Genomic DNA, 19145 nt, shown 5'->3' on the forward strand with positions numbered 1-19145 from the left:
TTGATTCTGAACTTCGTGTTTTGCCTTCTCTAGCAGAGCAACGACCAGAACGGCCGGTCCAGCAGCCTTAGTCAGCGAGAGATGATGAGGAAGGAGAGCTCTCCCACCACGTCCGAGACCGGGTCGACCAACAGCAAGCGGTTCAGCTGGGGGTTCCGCAGGCGGGAGAAGTCGCACAGCCAGTTGTCGGTGCAGTCGCGGGCGCAGATCAACTCCAACAGGGAAAGCTGCATGTGGTAGTCAAGATACGGTCTCATTAGCGAATCTCCAAGCCAGGGCTGTCTCCGGGACCTGTCCCTCTGTCCCAGGACGGAAATTTGCTTGTTGGGACGGAAAAAGATGTCACCCTGTCCGTCCCAAAAATGGGAACTTTATGACATGAAATTGATGAAAATGCATTTTTGTAGGCTTAAAATGACGGATTTTACAACGAAAATTAAAACATTGGATCTCAAAGAATTAGTGGGACGAAAAAAAATCGAAAGCTGGAGACAGCCCTGTTAGCAAATCTCCAAGCAGATCTATCAGTGGGAAGGCAGTATCAAAAGGGCCAACCAGTATCAAAAGCCACCTGATACTGGCCCTTTTGTTACTGCCTCGCCACCAATAGATCTGCTTGGAGACTATTCATTAGCCACCCTAGCTGACCACCCCCGTTACGAAGTGTGAAAGTCCAAAATGCTAAACTAAAGTATACCCTCAATGGGAGTCTGTGGTTCTAAATGCTACCCCCTACATTGCCACATGGTATGCCCCAAATTATGACCCTGATGCAACAAAGGTTAAGGACTTTTCCACTCTGATTTTTAAGAGGGGTGGTCAGATAAGGTGAACATGCTATCAGTTGTCGATGTTACTTTTCCTAGGCACGACTGCTAGATATAAAATCATAGAGCGAAATACTAGAACAAAATGTAGTGTGCAGGAAGGAAGAAGAAGATAAATTATGGCTCCATGTTTTAACAGTGAAATAGGTATTTTATGCATTTGTACAGGTATTTTTAATCTGATCTAGTAACAGACTACTGTATTGCCTCAATGCTCAAACCCTTGCCTTAAAAACAGTGATAGCTCTTCTTGTAATGTATGTCAATAACTGGTATTGTATATGACCCTTAAGTCTCTTTATGTTTGGCCAACATTGCTGAATGATTTATTAATGGATAGGTTCATTTCCCAATAAGTTTTCATGACGAATAGAACAGAAAATACATTGTTGTCAGTTGTCACCGACATTGCTTATATCATTCTGTAAAACAGGGTTTAATGTTAAACAGGGTTTGTGTATAACCAAGGAGGTTTAATGTAGATTAAACCTTCTTGATATAACCTACAGAGAGCTGGCCCTGAAGATAGAAAAAGCTGGGAAGCTGCTAACTAATAACCTTGATAGGAAATGTACAGATTGTTACTTGCACATTCTAGATGAAGTATGTAATGATTTTGAAGTACAGTTTGTATCTAACTTATTGTTATATCTCTGAATGTGGAGAAAACTTTTTGATGTATAATAGGGTCATGTGGTAACTATGCAACTTTCTACAGATTTTGATGGTTGCATGTGTAAATGTATGCTGAATACACTATATCACACCTGTAATTTTTGTATGGCAACAGCCTGTTGGCTTGTGAGGTGACATGTTAGTCGAAACATCCAATCAAAATGAATGTTGTGCAGGCAGTCTAGTCTGTGGACTGTCAATGAGATATGACAATGCCTGATTTGTCAGGTGCACTTCTGAATGTTGTCACTAGGTGGCGTTCATGTGCAGTAAGTTGATGTTGGTACCAACATGATGACAAAGAACAAACAGATAAAGTAATTTGAAAAAACAACAAAACAATTCTGCTACTATCACAATAGCTGATTAGCCAGCAAAGGCGTATTTTGTGATATTTACATAGTGTGAAGTAAATACAATGGACAGCAAGGATATATCTGCTCTATACCTTCAAGCTCAATATAGGAAACTGTAGTGAATCATGAATGTTTTGTATTTACAAAGATACAGACAGTGATATATTTTCATGACCAACATGACTGCTCAGAAGTCTTGCCAGTTTTTATACTTACAATCACAGCCATAGTGGGAGCAATAAATGTCAGAGTGGCCAGGCTAGCGGACTCGAGATTGAGAGGGATTTCTGGCATTCCTGGTAGCTTGTGTCCTTGGGAAAGGTTCTTTACATGACTTTCCTCACTCCAGCCAGGTGTGAAAATGGGTACCTGACTTTGGTTGGGGAGATAAAAGGCGGTGGAAGGAGAGGGATGTGGATTAGCAGGCCACTGTCCCAATTTCCTACAAAATTTTGTTGTCATTTTCAAATAAATTTCTTTTGTTAATCGTCAGAACAAGTGTTACAAGCCAAGACAATGCTTACCATTAGTTCCAGTAAAAATGCTAAATCACCCACAAAACCTTATATCTTCTTACCAGCATTATAAATGTACAGATAGTCATATTGTCCATCTTTCCTTTAGAGAGTTGTTACACATAATAGATATGTTTTAACTTAGATATTTATAACAAGTAGGATGTTTTGGATATTCAGAATTTTTTTCTTCGAGACTTAATCTGCAAGATTAAGGAAAACTTTACAACTTCTTCATGTAATGTATTACCAAAAGTATTATGCTTGCAACAGTGATTTGTATATATTAATGATATTAAAGCAAGAGGTGGTTATCATACCATGTATTTCCAAAATAAACTGAAAGGAATAAGAAAGGTCTCTTTTTCATGGAACAGATGTGGCTCTGTATATTTGCACTGGCTTATCAATGCAAAATAACAGTTTAAAAACTGTTGATTGTTACATGTATTATATCCATGCTGTATACCACAACTTTCATATCTACTAGTGAAATATGTAAATCTGTTAAGAATACATCATGTCATATTTAAAGTTGTAATTTTACTCTAAGTTAACCAGAAGATATTGAGCACTGAATAAAGTATGAAGAAATGAAATGTGTGCTTGTTGTTGTCAGCTTTGATAATTAAAAATAATCTGTGAATAGTTTCATCAGTTTGTTAAGTCGCTGGATGACAAAGTTGTTTGAACACAACCAAGTGTTTTACCGTCTGTCACCTTTCTCAGGGCAATACTGACTGCTTTGACTTCGCACTGCAGCTAGGTGTCTCTGCTGCAGCGTGACGAATGAGTCTGAAGATTGCAGTGAAAAGTAGAACCAGTCAGTTAAGTAACCGAAACATCCGCTAGGCAAAAACGCTTGGTTGTGTGCAAAGAACCTTGTTTCAAAACATTTGCAAAGGTCTGATTTTTTTCTGTTTGAGTAATGTGATAATGAATGGCACAAGATAACATCATTGGCAAACAGTCCCCAAAATAGTAAGAAAAATTGACCAAAGCTAGACCAGCTGGTAATCTGCAATATGCCGCATGGGGCAAATTGCTGTTGTAGAGACGTAAAATGACAAAAGGTGATCTATAAAACTTTTGAAAAGTGAGTGTGCTATAGCAAAAAGGAGGTAGATTTAGGTGGGGTTTTGGCCTGTTTGTTGTGCCATAGTAACCTTGCAAGATACATGTATGTACAACACAACTACCTTCCTCTAGTCACAGATTTTGACTTGTTGAAATGATACCAACATCAAACATAGGTTGTACTCTCTTGAACTTATCGGAAAGCTATAGTAAGCTATTACATCACTACATTATATCTATTAGGCTTGAATACATACAAATGTAATTAACATCTAAATGCCACATAACCAAATTAAAGCAATTTACTTCAACTTTAAGAAAGGCACCTTCTACAAGGATGTTTACCTCACCATTTTTTCGAATAAAAAGACTCCCTGATCAAAAATGAATTATTCCTGAAATTTTTCGTTGAGGATTACATCTATATGTCTGTGCTTGTCTCTAACTGCAACATTTCTGTGAACAAAGCTTGCACACTATATTTTTGTATGTATTCTTTCACATGCATACAGTGTGGATTTTTGTTCATAGTTTAATTAAGTACATGTAATACAGGATTGTGATAAGCAAGGAGGTGAGTGAATGTGATTGAAACCTAGCAATAATTATATAAACGAAACCTGTTTCATGATTGTTGGCATCCAACAGGTGCTGCCATCTTGGGATTCTGACACCTTCCCATCACCTACACATATCCATCAACTAGTTAGGCAAAAGCTGTCTATCAGTACCATCATGGATTACTTGTGGACCCTTCACTACCACCTGAAGTTCCTGACATAAAATGATAAATACATGTACCGATAGTAGTTTTGTAATTTTTACTCCTTCCAATTATGTCACCTATTTACAATTTTTTTACCTGACATAAATTACACTAAAACAAGAACCTGTCCGTATTTGCTAGCTTTGTTATATTTACTGGTTACTATGACATTTTTTGTTTCTACAATTCTCACAAGTAGAATTTTTCTATTGCAATGTAATGTCTGTGTAACACAAACTGCTAGATGTGCGATTTAGTCAGCCTTGGCCCGATGTCAAATTCAAACTTGTTCACCTCCCACTCAGGACTGTCAATGTCAATAGGCTGTTTCATCGTCTTCTCCAGGAAAGTGACGTGATTATCCTGATCAACCAGAATGATGGTATTGGTTCTTGTTCCGTAGTTAGCCGCTCTTGGCGTCCGCACGCGGATGGCTGTGTACCCGTGTCGAACTGTTTCTGGTAAATGAGTTCCCTGTAACTTCACTTGTGGGTCATCAGGAAATTGCACGTTGTTATCAAGGAGTTGCAGCAGACTCTCAATGAAAGCATCTTTGCTACCTTCCTCCTTCTCTTGTAGAACCTCCTGGAATAACTTCTTCCCGTTGCTTGCCTTTTGAAATGGTGTGTGGAGTAGGGAGTTACTTATGACATGCTGTCCTGGAGACAAGACTTTCGGACCGTCTTGAGAAACGTTGCTGTAATATGCTAGATTTGTATCTTGGGTGAGATCCATAGTCACCAGGTTAAAACCATTGAATAGGTGTCCCTCTTTAGCGAGTTCTTCAAGATATGCCAGCGGTGTTTGGTCCCCTCTTAAGAAGTCAGTGATGAGACGTCCCCTTCCTTTTGCGTTGGGATCTGGTGCGGGCTGCAGGATGTTGGTAATGGCTGACACCCGACCTGTTTCTGCAATACCAATCCAGGTGCCTCCTTCCCTTCCTTAAAGTTAAAGAGAGCACATGATACTTATGTCCATAATCACAATTCAGGTCAGAGAAAAATGCACATAGGCTATTCTCACACAGGTTTCTAAAGATGAATGAGTTACAAAATTCTGTAGAAAGATATTTCATTTTATTATGATAGTGTTTAATACAGAGTAACTGATGTCATTATCATAACATTTTAGAATCCTTTGCATGCTGAGAAAAACAAAGAACTCTGGGTAATGCAGGGAACAGGCCATAATCATTGTCATGACAACACAGACTGGACTTCACACAGTACCGTTGTCATGGCAATTTGTCGCCTGCCCCCTGCGTCACCCATAATTCTGTTATCCAGAATATTGCCTATTACTTAGACCACTGCTGTATTCGTAGGATGTCTAGTCCACTAACTTTTAATATGGTACTACTATTTACTACTGGCGCTGTTGACCTAAATTCTGAATGGCTCTCACAGGTCTCATGTACCACACCTAACATTAATCCTGGTGGGTAAAATCTTGTGTTTCCAGTTTAATACCAAACCGACGCTAGCAAAAAATTGCCAACCCTAAAGCCTTTTTGGGTGGGCGGCTGGCAAGGGACATAAGATTATGGATCTGACATCTGAGTGATGTCAGATCCATGTCATGGAATTGTTTTGCAACATGCTCACCAGCTCAGCTAGCGGACACCAGATTGAGAGGGATTTCTGGCATTCCTGGTAGCTGGTGTCCTTGGGAAAGGTACTTTACATGACTTTCCTCACTCCAGCCAGGTGTAAAAATGGGTACCTGACTTCAGTTGGGGAGGTAAAAGGCGGTGGAAGGGGAGGGATGTGGATTAGCAGGCCACTGACCCAATTTGTTGTCATTTTCAAAAATAATTTCTTTTGTTAATCATCAGAAAAAGTGTTACATGCCAAGACAATGCTTACCATTAGTCCCAGTAAAAATGCTAAATCACCCACAAAACCTAATATGTTCTTACCAGCATTATAATGTACAGATAGTCATATTGTCCATCTTTCCTTTACAGAGTTGTTACACATAATAGATATGTTTTAACTTAGATATTTATAACTAGTAGGATGTTTTGGATATTCAGAATTTTTTTCATCAAGACTTAATGTGCAAGATTAAGGAAAACTTTACAACTTCTTCATGTAATGTATTACCAAAAGTATTATGCTTGCAACAGTGATTTGTATATATTAATGATATTAAAGCAAGAGGTGGTTATCATACCATGTATTTTCAAAATAGACAGAAAGGAATAAGAAAGGTCTCTTTTTCATGGAACAGATGTGGCTCTGTATATTTGCACTGGCTTATCAATGCAAAATAACAGTTCAAAAACTGTTGAATGTTACATGTATTATATCCATCCTGTATACCACAATTTTCATATCTACTACTAGTGAAATATCTAAATCTGTTAAGAATACATCATGTCATATTTAAAGTTGTAATTTTACTCTAAGTTAACCAAAAGATATTGAGCACTGAATAAAGTATGAAGAAATGAAATTTATGCTTCCAGTTGTCAGCTTTATTTTTTTCAAATTTGTGAATAGTTTCATCAGGTTACTTAGTCGCTGGATAACAAAGTTGTTTGTACACAACCAAGTGTTTTACCGTCTGTCACCTTTCTCAGGGCAATACTGACTGCTTTGACCACAGGCAGTAGGCAAAGGCATTATCGTTGAATAGCTGCTGAAGTTCCGATCGTGATGTTGCGCTAATGACGGGAGAATTTCCGGAGTGAGCGACGCAAAGGATGACAGGGAGAAACCGTCGTCGGCAGCATGTGAGCGAAAACATGCACCACGGCGGGTCCCCAACATAAATACATTGTATCATAGCCTATAGCCCGTGCTTTGACTTCGCACTGTAGCAAGGTGTCTCTGCTGCAGTGTGAAGAATGAGTCTGAAGATTGCAGTGCGAAGTAGAACCAGTCAGTCAAGTAACCGAAACATCCGCTAAGCAAAAACGCTTGGTTGTGTGCAAAGAACTTTGTTTCAAAACATTCACAAATGTCTGATTTTTTCTGTTTGAGTAATGTGATAATGAATGGCATAAGTTAAGATAACATCGTTGGCAAACAGTCCCCAAAATAGTAAGAAAAATTGACCAAAGCTACCAAAGCTAGACCAGCTGGTAATCGGCAATATGCCGCAAGGGGCAAATTGCTGTTGTAGAGACGTAAAATGACAAAAGGTGATCTATAAAACTTTTGAAAAGTGAGTATGCTATAGCAAAAAGGAGGTAGATTTAGGTGGGGTTTTGGCCTGTTTGTTGTGCCATAGTAACCTTGCAAGATACATGTATGTACAACACAACTACCTTCCTCTAGTCACAGATTTTGACTTGTTGAAATGATACCAACATCAAACTTAGGTTGTACTCTCTTGAACTTATGGGAAAGCTATAGTAAGCTATTACATCACTACATTATATCTATTAGGCTTGAATACATACAAATGTTATTAACATCTAAATGCCACGTAACCAAATTAAAGCAATTACTTCAACTTTAAGAAAGGCACCATCCACAAGGATGTTTACCTCACCATCTTTTCTAACAAAAAGACTCCCTGATCAAAAATGAATAATTCCTGAAACATTTTTGTTGAGAATTACATTTGTGAACAAAGCTTGTACACAGAAATGTTGCAGTTAGAGACCAGCAAAGACATGTAGATGTAATCCTCAACAAAAATATTTCAGGAATTGTTCATTTTTGATCAGGGAGTCTTCTGTATGTATTCTTTCACATGCATGCAGGTGCATTTTTGTCAATAGTTACAGGATTGTGATGAGCAAGGAGCTGATTGAATGTGATTGAAACCTAGCAATAAAAGAAACCTGTTTCATGATTGTTGGCATCCAACAGGTGCCGCCATCTTAGGATTTTGACACCTTCTCATCACCCACACATATCCGTCAACTAGTTAGGCAAAAGCTGTCTATCAGTACCATCATGGATTACTAGTGGACCCTTCACTACCACCTGAAGTTCCTGACATAAAATGATAAATACATGTACCGATAGTACTCAATAACAACATGTAATTTTTACTCCTTCCAATTATGTCACCTATTTACAATTTTTTTACCTGACATAAATTACACTAAAACAAGAACCTGTCCGTATTTGCTAGCTTTGTTATATTTACTGGTTACTATGACATTTTTTGTTTCCACAATTCTTACAAGTAGAATTTTTCTATTGCAATGTAATGTCTGTGTAACACAAACTGCTAGATGTGCGATTTAGTCAGCCTTGGCCCGATGTCAAATTCAAACTTGTTTACCTCCCACTCAGGACTGTCAATGTCAATAGGCTGTTTCATCGTCTTCTCCAGGAAAGTGACGTGATTATCCTGATCAACCAGAATGATCGTATTCGTTCTTGTTCCGTAGTTAGCCGCTCTTGGCGTCCGCACGCGGATGGCTGTGTACCCGTTTCGAACTGTGTCTGGTAAATGAGTTCCCTGCAACTTCACTTGTGGGTCATCAGGAAATTGCACGTTGTTATCAAGGAGTTGCAACAGACTCTCAATGAAAGCATCTTTGTTACCTTTCTCCTTCTCTTGTAGAACCTCCTGGAATAACTTCTTCCCGTTGCTTGCCTTTTGAAATGGTGTGTGGAGTAGGGAGTTACTTATGACATGCTGTCCTGGAGACAAGACTTTCGGACCGTCTTGAGAAACGTTGCTGTAATATGCTAGATTTGTATCTTGGGTGAGATCCATAGTCACCAGGTTAAAACCATTGAATAGGTGTCCCTCTTTAGCGAGTTCTTCAAGATATGCCAGCGGTGTTTGGTCCCCTCTTAAGAAGTCAGTGATGAGACGTCCCCTTCCTTTTGCGTTGGGATCTGGTGCGGGCTGCAGGATGTTGGTAATGGCTGACACCCGACCTGTTTCTGCAATACCAATCCAGGTGCCTCCTTCCCTTCCTTAAAGTTAAAGAGAGCACATGATACTTATGTCCATAATCACAATTCAGGTCAGAGAAAAATGCACATAGGCTATTCTCACACAGGTTTCTAAAGATGAATGAGTTACAAAATTCTGTAGAAAGATATTTCATTTTATTATGATAGTATTTAATACAGAGTAACTGATGTCATTATCATAACATTTTAGAATCCTTTGCATGCTGAGAAAAACAAAGAACTCTGGGTAATGCAGGGAACAGGCCATAATCATTGTCATGACAACACAGACTGGACTTCACACAGTACCGTTGTCATGGCAATTTGTCGCCTGCCCCCTGCGTCACCCATAATTCTGTTATCCAGAATATTGCCTATTACTTAGACCACTGCTGTATTCGTAGGATGTCTAGTCCACTAACTTTTAATATGGTACTACTATTTACTACTGGCGCTGTTGACCTAAATTCTGAATGGCTCTCACAGGTCTCATGTACCACACCTAACATTAATCCTGGTGGGTAAAATCTTGTGTTTCCAGTTTAATACCAAACCGACGCTAGCAAAAAATTGCCAACCCTAAAGCCTTTTTGGGTGGGCGGCTGGCAAGGGACATAAGATTATGGATCTGACATCTGAGTGATGTCAGATCCATGTCATGGAATTGTTTTGCAACATGCTCTTCTCATTTTTGCTGCAAAAGAATTAAAGGTGATATAAACAGACCCACCAATCCAAGGTCCTCTTAATAATATCATATCTGTATGATCAAAATATGATGTTTGTTTGCTTGTTTGTTTTTCAGTTTTACATTATATTTGTTGCCTCAAGGCATCCTCGTCCACCAGGACCTTTCCGCTCTACATTACATCGCTCGCGGAAAAGGCCCTGGTAACACGGGATGGCATCCATGGTTATTGCAGGTCGACGAGACTTGCTGATGAATAATTAATGAGCTAATCCTTATTTGGGACAAACGGCAGTTGTAGCTAATGAATAGTTAATGAGCTAACCCTTATTTGGGACAAACGGCAGTTGTAGCTCATAAATAATTAATGAGCTAGCCGTAACACGTAACCTGATTGGTTGATAGCTTCCCAGCGTTCTTTGCGCGTTTGCTTCCGATGAGTGGAAGCAAATGGGTTTTAACCCCTCTGATTGGCTGAAGCTGTTTTGGAGGCTCGACCTGCAATAACCATGGATGCCACCCCGTGTTACCAGGGCCTTTTCCGCGAGCGATGTAATGTAGAGCGGAAAGGTCCTGGTGGACGAGGATGCCTCAAGGAGGTTTTGATAAAACCTCCATGTTCATCGAAGCAAAATATTAAATCTGAAAAAAAGAGTAGAGTAGAGTAGAGTAGAATCCCTACCTACCAGGGCGTACTTGGAAGCATAATATTGATTTTCATAAGCCTGACCTTTGACGAATGACTCTAGCGTGCCTCACGTAGCCCACAAGAGGCCCACACCTGACGTTACCACCATACGTTATAGCAAGTCATAGGCTAGGTGTGTGTGGGCGTGTGTGGGGGGGGGGGGGGGGGGCAATACGTAGCTAAACAGAGCTCAGTAGAGTATTAGAATACTAGCACACATGTAAGAACGGATACATGTAATTCCACCTACCCGGTTCCATGTCCAGGCCGCTCAGAACCCGCGGGTTTTCTCCCCAGAAGTGTGCGGGTTTGGCAGGTCGGCTGTAGTACTCGTCTCTGTTGGCGGCCAGGACGACCTTGTACCGACCACCTGGTGCACCTGTGACGGTACCAGCAGGGTCAAGCTTCAGAAAAAGAATACACATGTTTATAGTCTTGATACCCCTTGTTTTCTTCCAAAGTACGGCGTTCAATCAAAGCTATGCAGGGAGACAGAGGACACAATTTGTGGTGAAGAATGAGGAACTGTCACAAACACCGGAAATGTCCCAAATGTCGTCTGCTCGAAATGGTAGTACTTTGAGTTGTCACAAATATGCAAATTCAATTTAGTCCAGCTATTCAATCAGATATCAGAAGACGGCAGCAATCAGCCTGGCAGCAATAAGTAAATACTTTTTTTATAAAAGCAATTAGCCAAAGCAAATGATGATCTGTTCTAAAAAAAAAATGATTCCAAATCTCGTCTGTGGTACCGTCAATCTATGTTGTCCCTAGTATGCAAAAATTGAGACAACGTTAATCTATATGCTAATTAATATGTGATTATACATATAGGCATTTTTATAAAACTGTGGCTATTAGAAGACACAGGGACATTATATCAAAGTTCGACAAAAATTGTGATTTAAACTGTGTTGAAGTCTACTATCAAGGAGGCTATGGAGGCTAAACATTTAGGTTAAAGCCCGAATAACCCCCCCCCCTATGTTTTGAGTGGTACCATCCACAGATCCAACATGGCGAACAAGAGGCCCGCTGAATTTGAAGAAGAGGCAAAAGAAGGAAACGGGCCCAAAAGACACAGAAAAGTGGCCTTAATCACAGGAGTTAGTGGACAGGTAGGTTCAGTAGAAACTGTACGCATGTGTGCGGGTTTCTGACCTCCTTGGTTGGAGCCAAATGTAACGTGGGATAGGTGGGCGTAACGTGTTATTCATTTAATATTGTTTACAAACAAATTGACGTTTTTCTGGGATGAAATTCTTCTGTGGAAATGATGTACGTCGACAAACATCGGATTAGAAGTTGGTTGCCAATCTTTCCAGTCACCAACTAACGCCATATCGCAGTGTTTCAATGAGTGAAACGGCCTCAATATTTTTTCAGACGTATACGTGGCACGACTGGATTTATTATGTTTAGGCATTGTTATTCAAATCGAGACTACATCTGCGACAACTGTTTACAAGCCAGGGCCTTCACCTTTGGCACTGCACATGCGTACTCGAATCTACGAATGGGCTTATTAAAACGGCCTTTGTTTGTTGATGATAGGCCCCGTATCGATAATCTATATAATTTGATAATATATATATCGATTATTTATATAATTTGATAAATGACAGTGAATAAGATAAGTACTATGAAAACAGTGACTTAGCACTGAGCCACGTGTGGCACATTGAAGAGCTCCAGTGAATAATAGGAATTAGCTTGTCTGTAACAGGGACTATCATGCAGCAGTGATAGCACCACACCAACTGCTCAGCCTATGGGGTCGCGACCTTTTAGCCTAGTGGTTAAAGTGCGTGAGGTTATGATCTGGAGCTCGGGAGATCGAACCCTGGGGCCGGCAGTTTATGTTACTCCCTTTCCGTGTTTCATGTATACATATAATTAACAGACAACTTAATTCCTATATTCACTGGAGCTCTTCAATTGTGAAGAAAAAAAGATGTCAGTTTGATCAGTAACACTACATATCATTATTTCACACACAACAGAGGTGTTGTGTGTAGTATAATGATATAAAAAGAAATATTAAAAAACAAGAAAGAAGATGTCAGGTTGACATACTACATACAACAGGTGTGTAACATATAATGGTAATTGTAGTGTTACTTATTGAACTGACATCTTTTTTTCACAATTGAAGAGCCATGTTAGCAGGATGTCAGTTAATTATACATTGGCAGGAGTTAAGCATTTGATTGTCATGTATTTTCAACAATTGTGTTACCTTACCTGCACCAGAGCCATTAGACTAAGTGTTCTAATTGTTCCTATTTTGTACTCTATCACCAAGGAGGCAAAAAAATTCAAAACTCCCTGCTATCACCACACCGTCATAATTATCTGCACTCTTCCACACTAAAGCCAAGGATGTAAACTTAAGGAGTCGGAATGGGCTTGTTAAGAACTTTAATACGAAAAACATGAGCAACCACGACGCCATGATGGCTTACAGAATGACTGGGATTAAGTCAGGTCATGGTTCATGCATCCAATCAAGGAAATTATGTATCATTAATGATGTCCTTGATATAATTAAGTAATTTGAGCCTACGCCCAAATGACCACAAGTTGACAACTGGTAAGTTATATAACGTTTGATGCTCCTGTGGTGTTGTGTGGACATGTAACATTATCATCCAAGCATCACAACTGATGCTGTCTTCAGTAGTCTTACAACTACAATATTGTTCTTACATCCTTGCTTTCTATCATTGTTACCCCGGGAAGGAGGTCGTTGACCTCCGACAAGGGTACCGTTTTTGTCTGTGTTTCGTGTTCGCAGCTATGATTAAGTCACGATCAGTTTGATGGATTTGTTTGCATTTTGACCTATTGGCAGTTGCTGAGATTCCAATGGAACATGGTGATTTTGGGCACCAAAGCAGTATCTTGAAGGTACATGTAGTATGGTTCGTTCATTCAGACCCTTGAAATTCTTTCCTGTGACAACAAAAACCACCAGCGCCAAGCAAGCCAGATACCAAGGTATGTAATACAAATCAGTGATGTGGTAATCGCTGCAGTACTCTCAAAATCCGTCTTTGCCGGTTGATCTGTTTGGTTCGCTGTCGCGGTTTGGTTCCAATCTTCGTCCACTGAAGACACAGTGATGTCCCGTGTCGTGTTGTTATTTACTGGGGTGATTTTCAGATAGCTTTTCGTGGTTGTCTCTTTTGCGGCTGGGCAGGTATAGAGATCAGCCAAATGTAACGGCACGCCCTTGTTATTTACTGGGGTGATTTTCAGATAGCTTTTCGTGGTGGTCTCTTTTGCAGCTGGGCAGGTATAGAGATCAGCCAAATGTAACGGCACGCCCTTAAGGCTATTGGGGCTGTTACATTGCAGCACATTGCTGTAGACAAAGCTGTGGAACAGCATGCTGTTTTTCACAGCAGCTGTGCAGCTAAATGGCCAGCATTGGTGAAATGCGCGAGCCATTCCTGCCAGCCACGCCATATGGCAGTCACAGAGAATCGGGTTGCCTTGGATTTGCCTGTGTCCCGCTAACTCAACGCCTTGAAAGGACACCCCCAGGTTTGCTTGTGAGAACGTGACCAGCTTGTTGTAAGCTAGGGAAACATAATGAAGATGTCGCAGGACGTTGATGGCCAAGTCCAGCCTGACAGTGGATAACTGGTTATGGGACAAGTCAAGCGTCACGATGTCAGTCATTTGTCTGAAAGATGCCCATGGAAAAGATGTGAGGAGGTTCTGGCTGAGGTTAAGTTTGACCACACGAGCAAAGCCGGACAAGTCGGGGATGGTTCGGATAAGATTCTGTTGGAGGCACACTCTGCTCACAAGGCGTGGCAGCCGAGGAGGTAGACTGGTGATGTTGGATCTGGGGCAGTCGATCTCAGTGATGATTGGATGCGTTTTCACATAACACTTTGAGGGAAGAGACTCACTTGTTGTTCCGGCTGTTGTCAGGGTCAGTAGCAGGAAACACGTCAGATACTTCATGGTCCTCATCTCTCAAGAAGTCAGGATAAGGCAGTCACCTACCCTCCGCTTCTTGCATGCACTGTTTCCTCTTGATCCGTTTCTTGAACAGAGCACAAGAAGCCCAGTAGACTAATCGCCCTGACGTCTGATTGTGCCTTTCCTGGGGTGGCCTGTCCTTGGTGTCACTCACCTGGTTGCCTAGCAACGGCAGCAGCCCACGCAACAACCTGAGCTCATCTGCCGGCAACGAAATTGGCATGTTCCGATCATTGTTTCTAGATTCATTGTTTTACAATCTTATGTTTTGGTATGTATGATGGTGATTATCTCTTGTTTTTGGGTATATCTGCATGAAACCAAATATTTAAACGTTGACATATCTGAAACTTGAACTGCCATTTTAAGATATTTCATGCATCCATCTGTTGATTTTTCCCTGCAGGATGGGTCCTACCTGGCAGAATTGCTGATAGACAAGGGATATGTGGTAAGAACAGCTGTAGGATATCTTCATGGTTTTGACCCCTCCTGATAAGACCTCGGAAAGAAAAGTTGTGTTCCATTTATCCGACTAACCCAAGCCTTTTTTTGGTTTAACCACTGTCAAGGGACATAACATTTTCGGTCTGACATCTGAGTGATGAAAACGTTGTAGAATCATTTCCAAACATGTTCTGCTCATTTCTGTTTCAATAGAAAATTGTGCTCGTACAAAGTATATCCGTATAATCATAATATGATGTTGAAAATCTCAGTGTCTTGATGCATTTCAATTTTACATTCTTATACTGTACTGTATTAATTGGATCACTAAAGTCTAGAAAAAGGAGAATCTTAAAAACCTTTTTTTTTCAGGACCGTATTAATCAGAAACACAACATTGATTTTCATAGCTTTAAGGAAAAGCTACAGGTTGTTAAAAACAGCTGTATGATACTACTTGCAATTTCATGTGCATTGCTACAATGTATAATATACTTGGACTTAGTGTTCCATGTACAATGTACATTTCTCTGGGTACAGTGTTTTTGTTTGTTTGTTCTCAGGTCCATGGCATCATCCGGAGAGCCTCTACTTTTAACACTGGTCGGGTGGAGCACCTGTACAAGAACCCCATGGCCCATTTTGAAGGAGGTACATATTAATTGGTTCATTGAGATTTATCACATTTTTGGAAGGATTGACATAACAGGCGACTATCACCTTTTTAAGATGTCAACCCAGAGACCAGACTGTAAGAATTGATCCACTGATAACACCAGGATGGGCCCTTAGTGTGGTGGGTTCTTTAACATGCTTAAGGTTTGGATCTCCTCAAACACATGACCTCCTGCTTTACGTCCAATGATCTAAGAGGACGTGTCTAACATAAGCCCGTTTTCACCTGAGTCGAGTGAGGAAATAGGTATTAAGTGCCTTTCACAATGACACATGTTCTAAGTCAACACAACATACAACACTAACCACAAAACCATTTCGCCATCTTATGGTTTCCTTCTTTCATTTCTGATTTCATATCTAAGCAAATAAACATGAATGTTGTTGGTTTATGATATTTTACAATGTCAACAGAAGTTGCCTGTATCATGGTAAGCTGCTGTGTTTTGTTGTTAACTCTATTTATTCTGTATTCTACAGACAATTTCCACCTTCACTATGGAGACATGACAGACAGCACCTGCCTAGTCAAGATCATATCAGAGGTACTGTAAATTCATTTAAGTTTGCATGGTTTTAATTTCGCGATGGGGAGAAAATGGAGTGTTCGCGGTGGTTTTATTTCGCGTCGGAGACAATAGTAGACAAGGGGGTAGGAGGGAAAAATGTTGTGGTGGTTTCAAGTTCGCGGCAAAGACCGCGAACATAAAACCACCGCGAACATTTCTGCATTTACACTAAGTCCACCAGTTTTGTACATGTGTATCCAGAGGAGGTCATGCAACTATCCCAGCATGCCTTACAATACATGTTTAACAACACACATCCCAGACAGCTGACTATGACCAACAAGCATATAGACTTGTCATGTTAGTCCAAGTTGACTTGGTACGATTTGATTAGTCAATTTTGTTTCCTTGAATTGTCAAAAGACTTAGATACTTCATGAGACTGTCTGACTTTTGCGTCTTCAGAAAATCTGTACAACTTTTAAAATTGTATGACACTAATACTGTAGCTGGTGGACCATCGGTGCAAATATGATGTGTACCTGTGTGTTCAACTTCTGGTTCCTTTATTCAAGTGTTGGCCTGCAGGGTAAAACACAGCTGAAAAGTATGCATTCTGTCTAAATTGCTTCTTACTCCTTTTCTGTCCAGGTCCAGCCAGATGAGATATACAACTTGGCAGCACAGAGTCATGTAAAGGTGAGAGGGTGTTACATACAGCAAACCTCTGCAACGTGTTACTATTTGAGATGCAGTTTTTTTAATGACCAACAGGGGGCACTGCAATACATGGGACCCAATCTTGCAATCTTGGCAATTTCTGGTTCTGTGTCTGCACCTAGCCTGGAGTCCAGTCTTGTTAGCTTTTGCCAGCTCCCAGGGTCCGCTAGCCACCAACAAGCATAGCTAACGGACCTTGGGAGCGGGCCAAAGCTAACAAGGCTGGACTCCATGCTAGTCTGCACCCAGATCTTTCCCAAAATTAAATGATTTTATTTTCCTAGACATGGGCCTGCACACATGAAGAATGATTCATATCCAATCACTTTTTACCTTATTGAAAATGGAGGTATTGTTTTTGATCTGTGCATTTGTTTGTTTGTCTTGGTGTGTGTCTGCAGCTATTTAAAAAAATCTTGTTGACAGACCAACCAAGCATTCTGATGAAAACACAAATAACTGCTTATATACAGCCTTAGGATTGGTTGGGGCCGTCTTTCGGAAGGAACATAAGATTGGGGTCCCATGTTGGAGTAGGAGCCTCGAGCACTGTAAAGGGGAAGGGCTAGCAACCCCTCCCGGAAAAAATATGCCCAGCTACTGAAACAGCAAGGAAACTTGCTGAACTCTGTGCCACTAGGGTCTGAATGAACTGAACAAATGAACTTGCAGTGATTGATGTATGTCACTTTTCTGTCAGGTGTCCTTTGACCTTGCTGAGTACACGGCAGATGTAGATGGGGTCGGCGTGCTGCGGATGTTGGACGCCATACGAACGACCGGCCTGTCCAGCAAGGTCAAGTTCTACCAGGCGTCGACCAGTGAGATGTTCGGGTTGGTGCAGGAGGTGCCGCAGAAGGAGACCACGCCTTTCTATCCCAGATCACCTTATGGTAGCATACTGTCTTTTCTTTAGACTCCGCTCACACTCAAAAATCTCTATAGATCATCAATCCGGATCAAAATCAATCCAGAATTTTTCTATCCGTTTCTACAAATGTGTTCACACTGCTCTTCGTCAAGCCGCTTCGTCCCAGCTTGTGTCGTCACTCGAGGCCGATCACTCGTCAGGTCATACGGGTCATTGTGATTGTCTACTATAATGTTGGTGGAAATGTTGTGTGTGGTGTGATTCCTCATTAAATTTGTGCCTTTTTAGCGGTGTTGGGACTTAACACCAGAAGAGAAACAAAACCATGCACATTATTTTCATGGGTAAATATTGCAAAAATAAACCAGTCAGTTATCTTCATTATGAAACATAAGTAGTTTGGGAAACAGACAAAAATTGAAGGACGCATGAAGGTCATCCATATAATCAAGTCAGTGTGACCTAAGTTGTACACCTTAGATAAAGAAAGCTTAGCAGTTTTGAAAAAAGATGTGCTTTGAGCACGTAACATCAGCCTCATTACTCAGATGGGTACCTATACCTACTGACTGTAATAATACAACATGGTGAATTTATGCCTTGACAGGAGCAGCAAAGCTGTATGCCTACTGGGTAGTGGTGAACTACAGGGAAGCCTACAACATGTTTGCCTGCAATGGTATCCTCTTCAACCATGAGAGTCCCAGGAGGGGTGAGTGTACTAGATAGAATAGCTTGTGAGTCCTAAAAGATAAATTGATTACATCTATTATCATCAGGAGAAAGGTAATGTGAAATATTTCTTTGCGCTGAATACCATATACATGTCATCATCATATACATGTACTCTGTCCAAAAGAAGGAATACGGTTTATGGAGAATCAACAGGCTTTCAACTACAACACCATTGGACCCAAGCCAAACCATACTTCCAACTCTGCAAGTATCCTATTACACCACTTCACTTACATAACATGCTGACACTATGCAATATTCACATCACTGCAGAATAACACCAATACAAACAAACAGACAAGCAAACACACCAACTGATTACAACACCATCAGGAAAACGTGAACCAGAGATTTATGTTCCTTCAAGGAGGTAAAAAAATACACTTTTAACCTCGTTGGTTCCTTCCTGGACAGGGGAAACATTTGTGACAAGGAAGATCACCCGAGGTGTCGCCAAAATCTTGCTGGGGCAGCAGGACGACATTGTGCTGGGAAACCTGGACTCACAGAGGGACTGGGGACACGCTAAGGACTATGTCAGGGTAGGTCGGGTCTGCCTAACTCTGTAACCATGCCCTGTGGGTCTGCCTAACTCTGTTACCACATCCAGAAAGGCCATTCCGTTGATAGTTGACTCCCGTTTTTTTTTGCCTAGCTAGTCAAATTTTGTGTGAAATGCATCATGGATAAGTAAAGATGTTGATTTAAGATTATTTAGACCACAAA

General features: G+C 40.7%; 4 protein-coding genes across 12 annotated transcripts in view; 2 read left to right on the forward strand and 2 right to left on the reverse strand.

Moving 5' to 3' along the window:
• Positions 1–2972, forward strand: part of LOC136438753 (rhophilin-1-like) — a 36214-nt gene extending 33242 nt beyond the window's left edge. For 2 of the 7 annotated variants that reach the window (XM_066433668.1, XM_066433666.1), the window contains exon 15: positions 34–2972. In XM_066433668.1, coding sequence (XP_066289765.1) covers positions 34–240 — 207 coding nt within the window. In that variant the 3' untranslated portion in view covers positions 241–2972. The remainder of the gene's footprint in view (positions 1–33) is intronic. The other 5 variants (XM_066433669.1, XM_066433667.1, XM_066433670.1 and 2 more) reach the window with 5 other exon arrangements.
• LOC136438329 (transport and Golgi organization 2 homolog) lies at positions 2748–5487 on the reverse strand. The gene is made up of 2 exons (XM_066433093.1): positions 5484–5487; positions 2748–5157 (listed from the first exon to the last, which is right to left on the reverse strand). Exons 1-2 carry the CDS (start codon positions 5485–5487, stop codon positions 4457–4459), a joined length of 705 nt encoding a protein of 234 aa, XP_066289190.1. The 3' UTR covers positions 2748–4456.
• LOC136438755 (transport and Golgi organization 2 homolog) lies at positions 2748–11030 on the reverse strand. Of its 2 annotated transcripts, XR_010756458.1 has the most exons (3): positions 10714–11030; positions 8084–9108; positions 2748–4135 (listed from the first exon to the last, which is right to left on the reverse strand). XR_010756458.1 is itself a non-coding variant. In XM_066433673.1 (2 exons), the coding sequence occupies exons 1-2, from the start codon at positions 10886–10888 to the stop codon at positions 8408–8410; spliced, it is 876 nt and encodes a 291-aa protein (XP_066289770.1). In that variant the 5' UTR covers positions 10889–11030; the 3' UTR covers positions 7870–8407. The 2 variants fall into 2 exon arrangements, 1 of the variants encoding a protein (XP_066289770.1); XM_066433673.1 differs by lacking the exon at positions 2748–4135 and having other exon boundaries at positions 7870–9108.
• Positions 11031–11451: 421 nt separating this feature from the next.
• The window catches only part of LOC136438757 (GDP-mannose 4,6 dehydratase-like), a 51306-nt gene continuing 43612 nt past the window's right edge, over positions 11452–19145 (forward strand). For both annotated transcript variants that reach the window (XM_066433676.1, XM_066433677.1), the window contains exons 1-8: positions 11452–11584; positions 14869–14913; positions 15473–15560; positions 16065–16129; positions 16745–16792; positions 17514–17706; positions 18292–18396; positions 18834–18961. In XM_066433676.1, coding sequence (XP_066289773.1) covers positions 11483–11584; positions 14869–14913; positions 15473–15560; positions 16065–16129; positions 16745–16792; positions 17514–17706; positions 18292–18396; positions 18834–18961 — 774 coding nt within the window. In that variant the 5' untranslated portion in view covers positions 11452–11482. The remainder of the gene's footprint in view (positions 11585–14868; positions 14914–15472; positions 15561–16064; positions 16130–16744; positions 16793–17513; positions 17707–18291; positions 18397–18833; positions 18962–19145) is intronic.

The sequence above is a fragment of the Branchiostoma lanceolatum genome, chromosome 7 (assembly GCF_035083965.1).
Source record: "Branchiostoma lanceolatum isolate klBraLanc5 chromosome 7, klBraLanc5.hap2, whole genome shotgun sequence".
Classification (NCBI taxonomy): domain Eukaryota; kingdom Metazoa; phylum Chordata; class Leptocardii; order Amphioxiformes; family Branchiostomatidae; genus Branchiostoma; species Branchiostoma lanceolatum.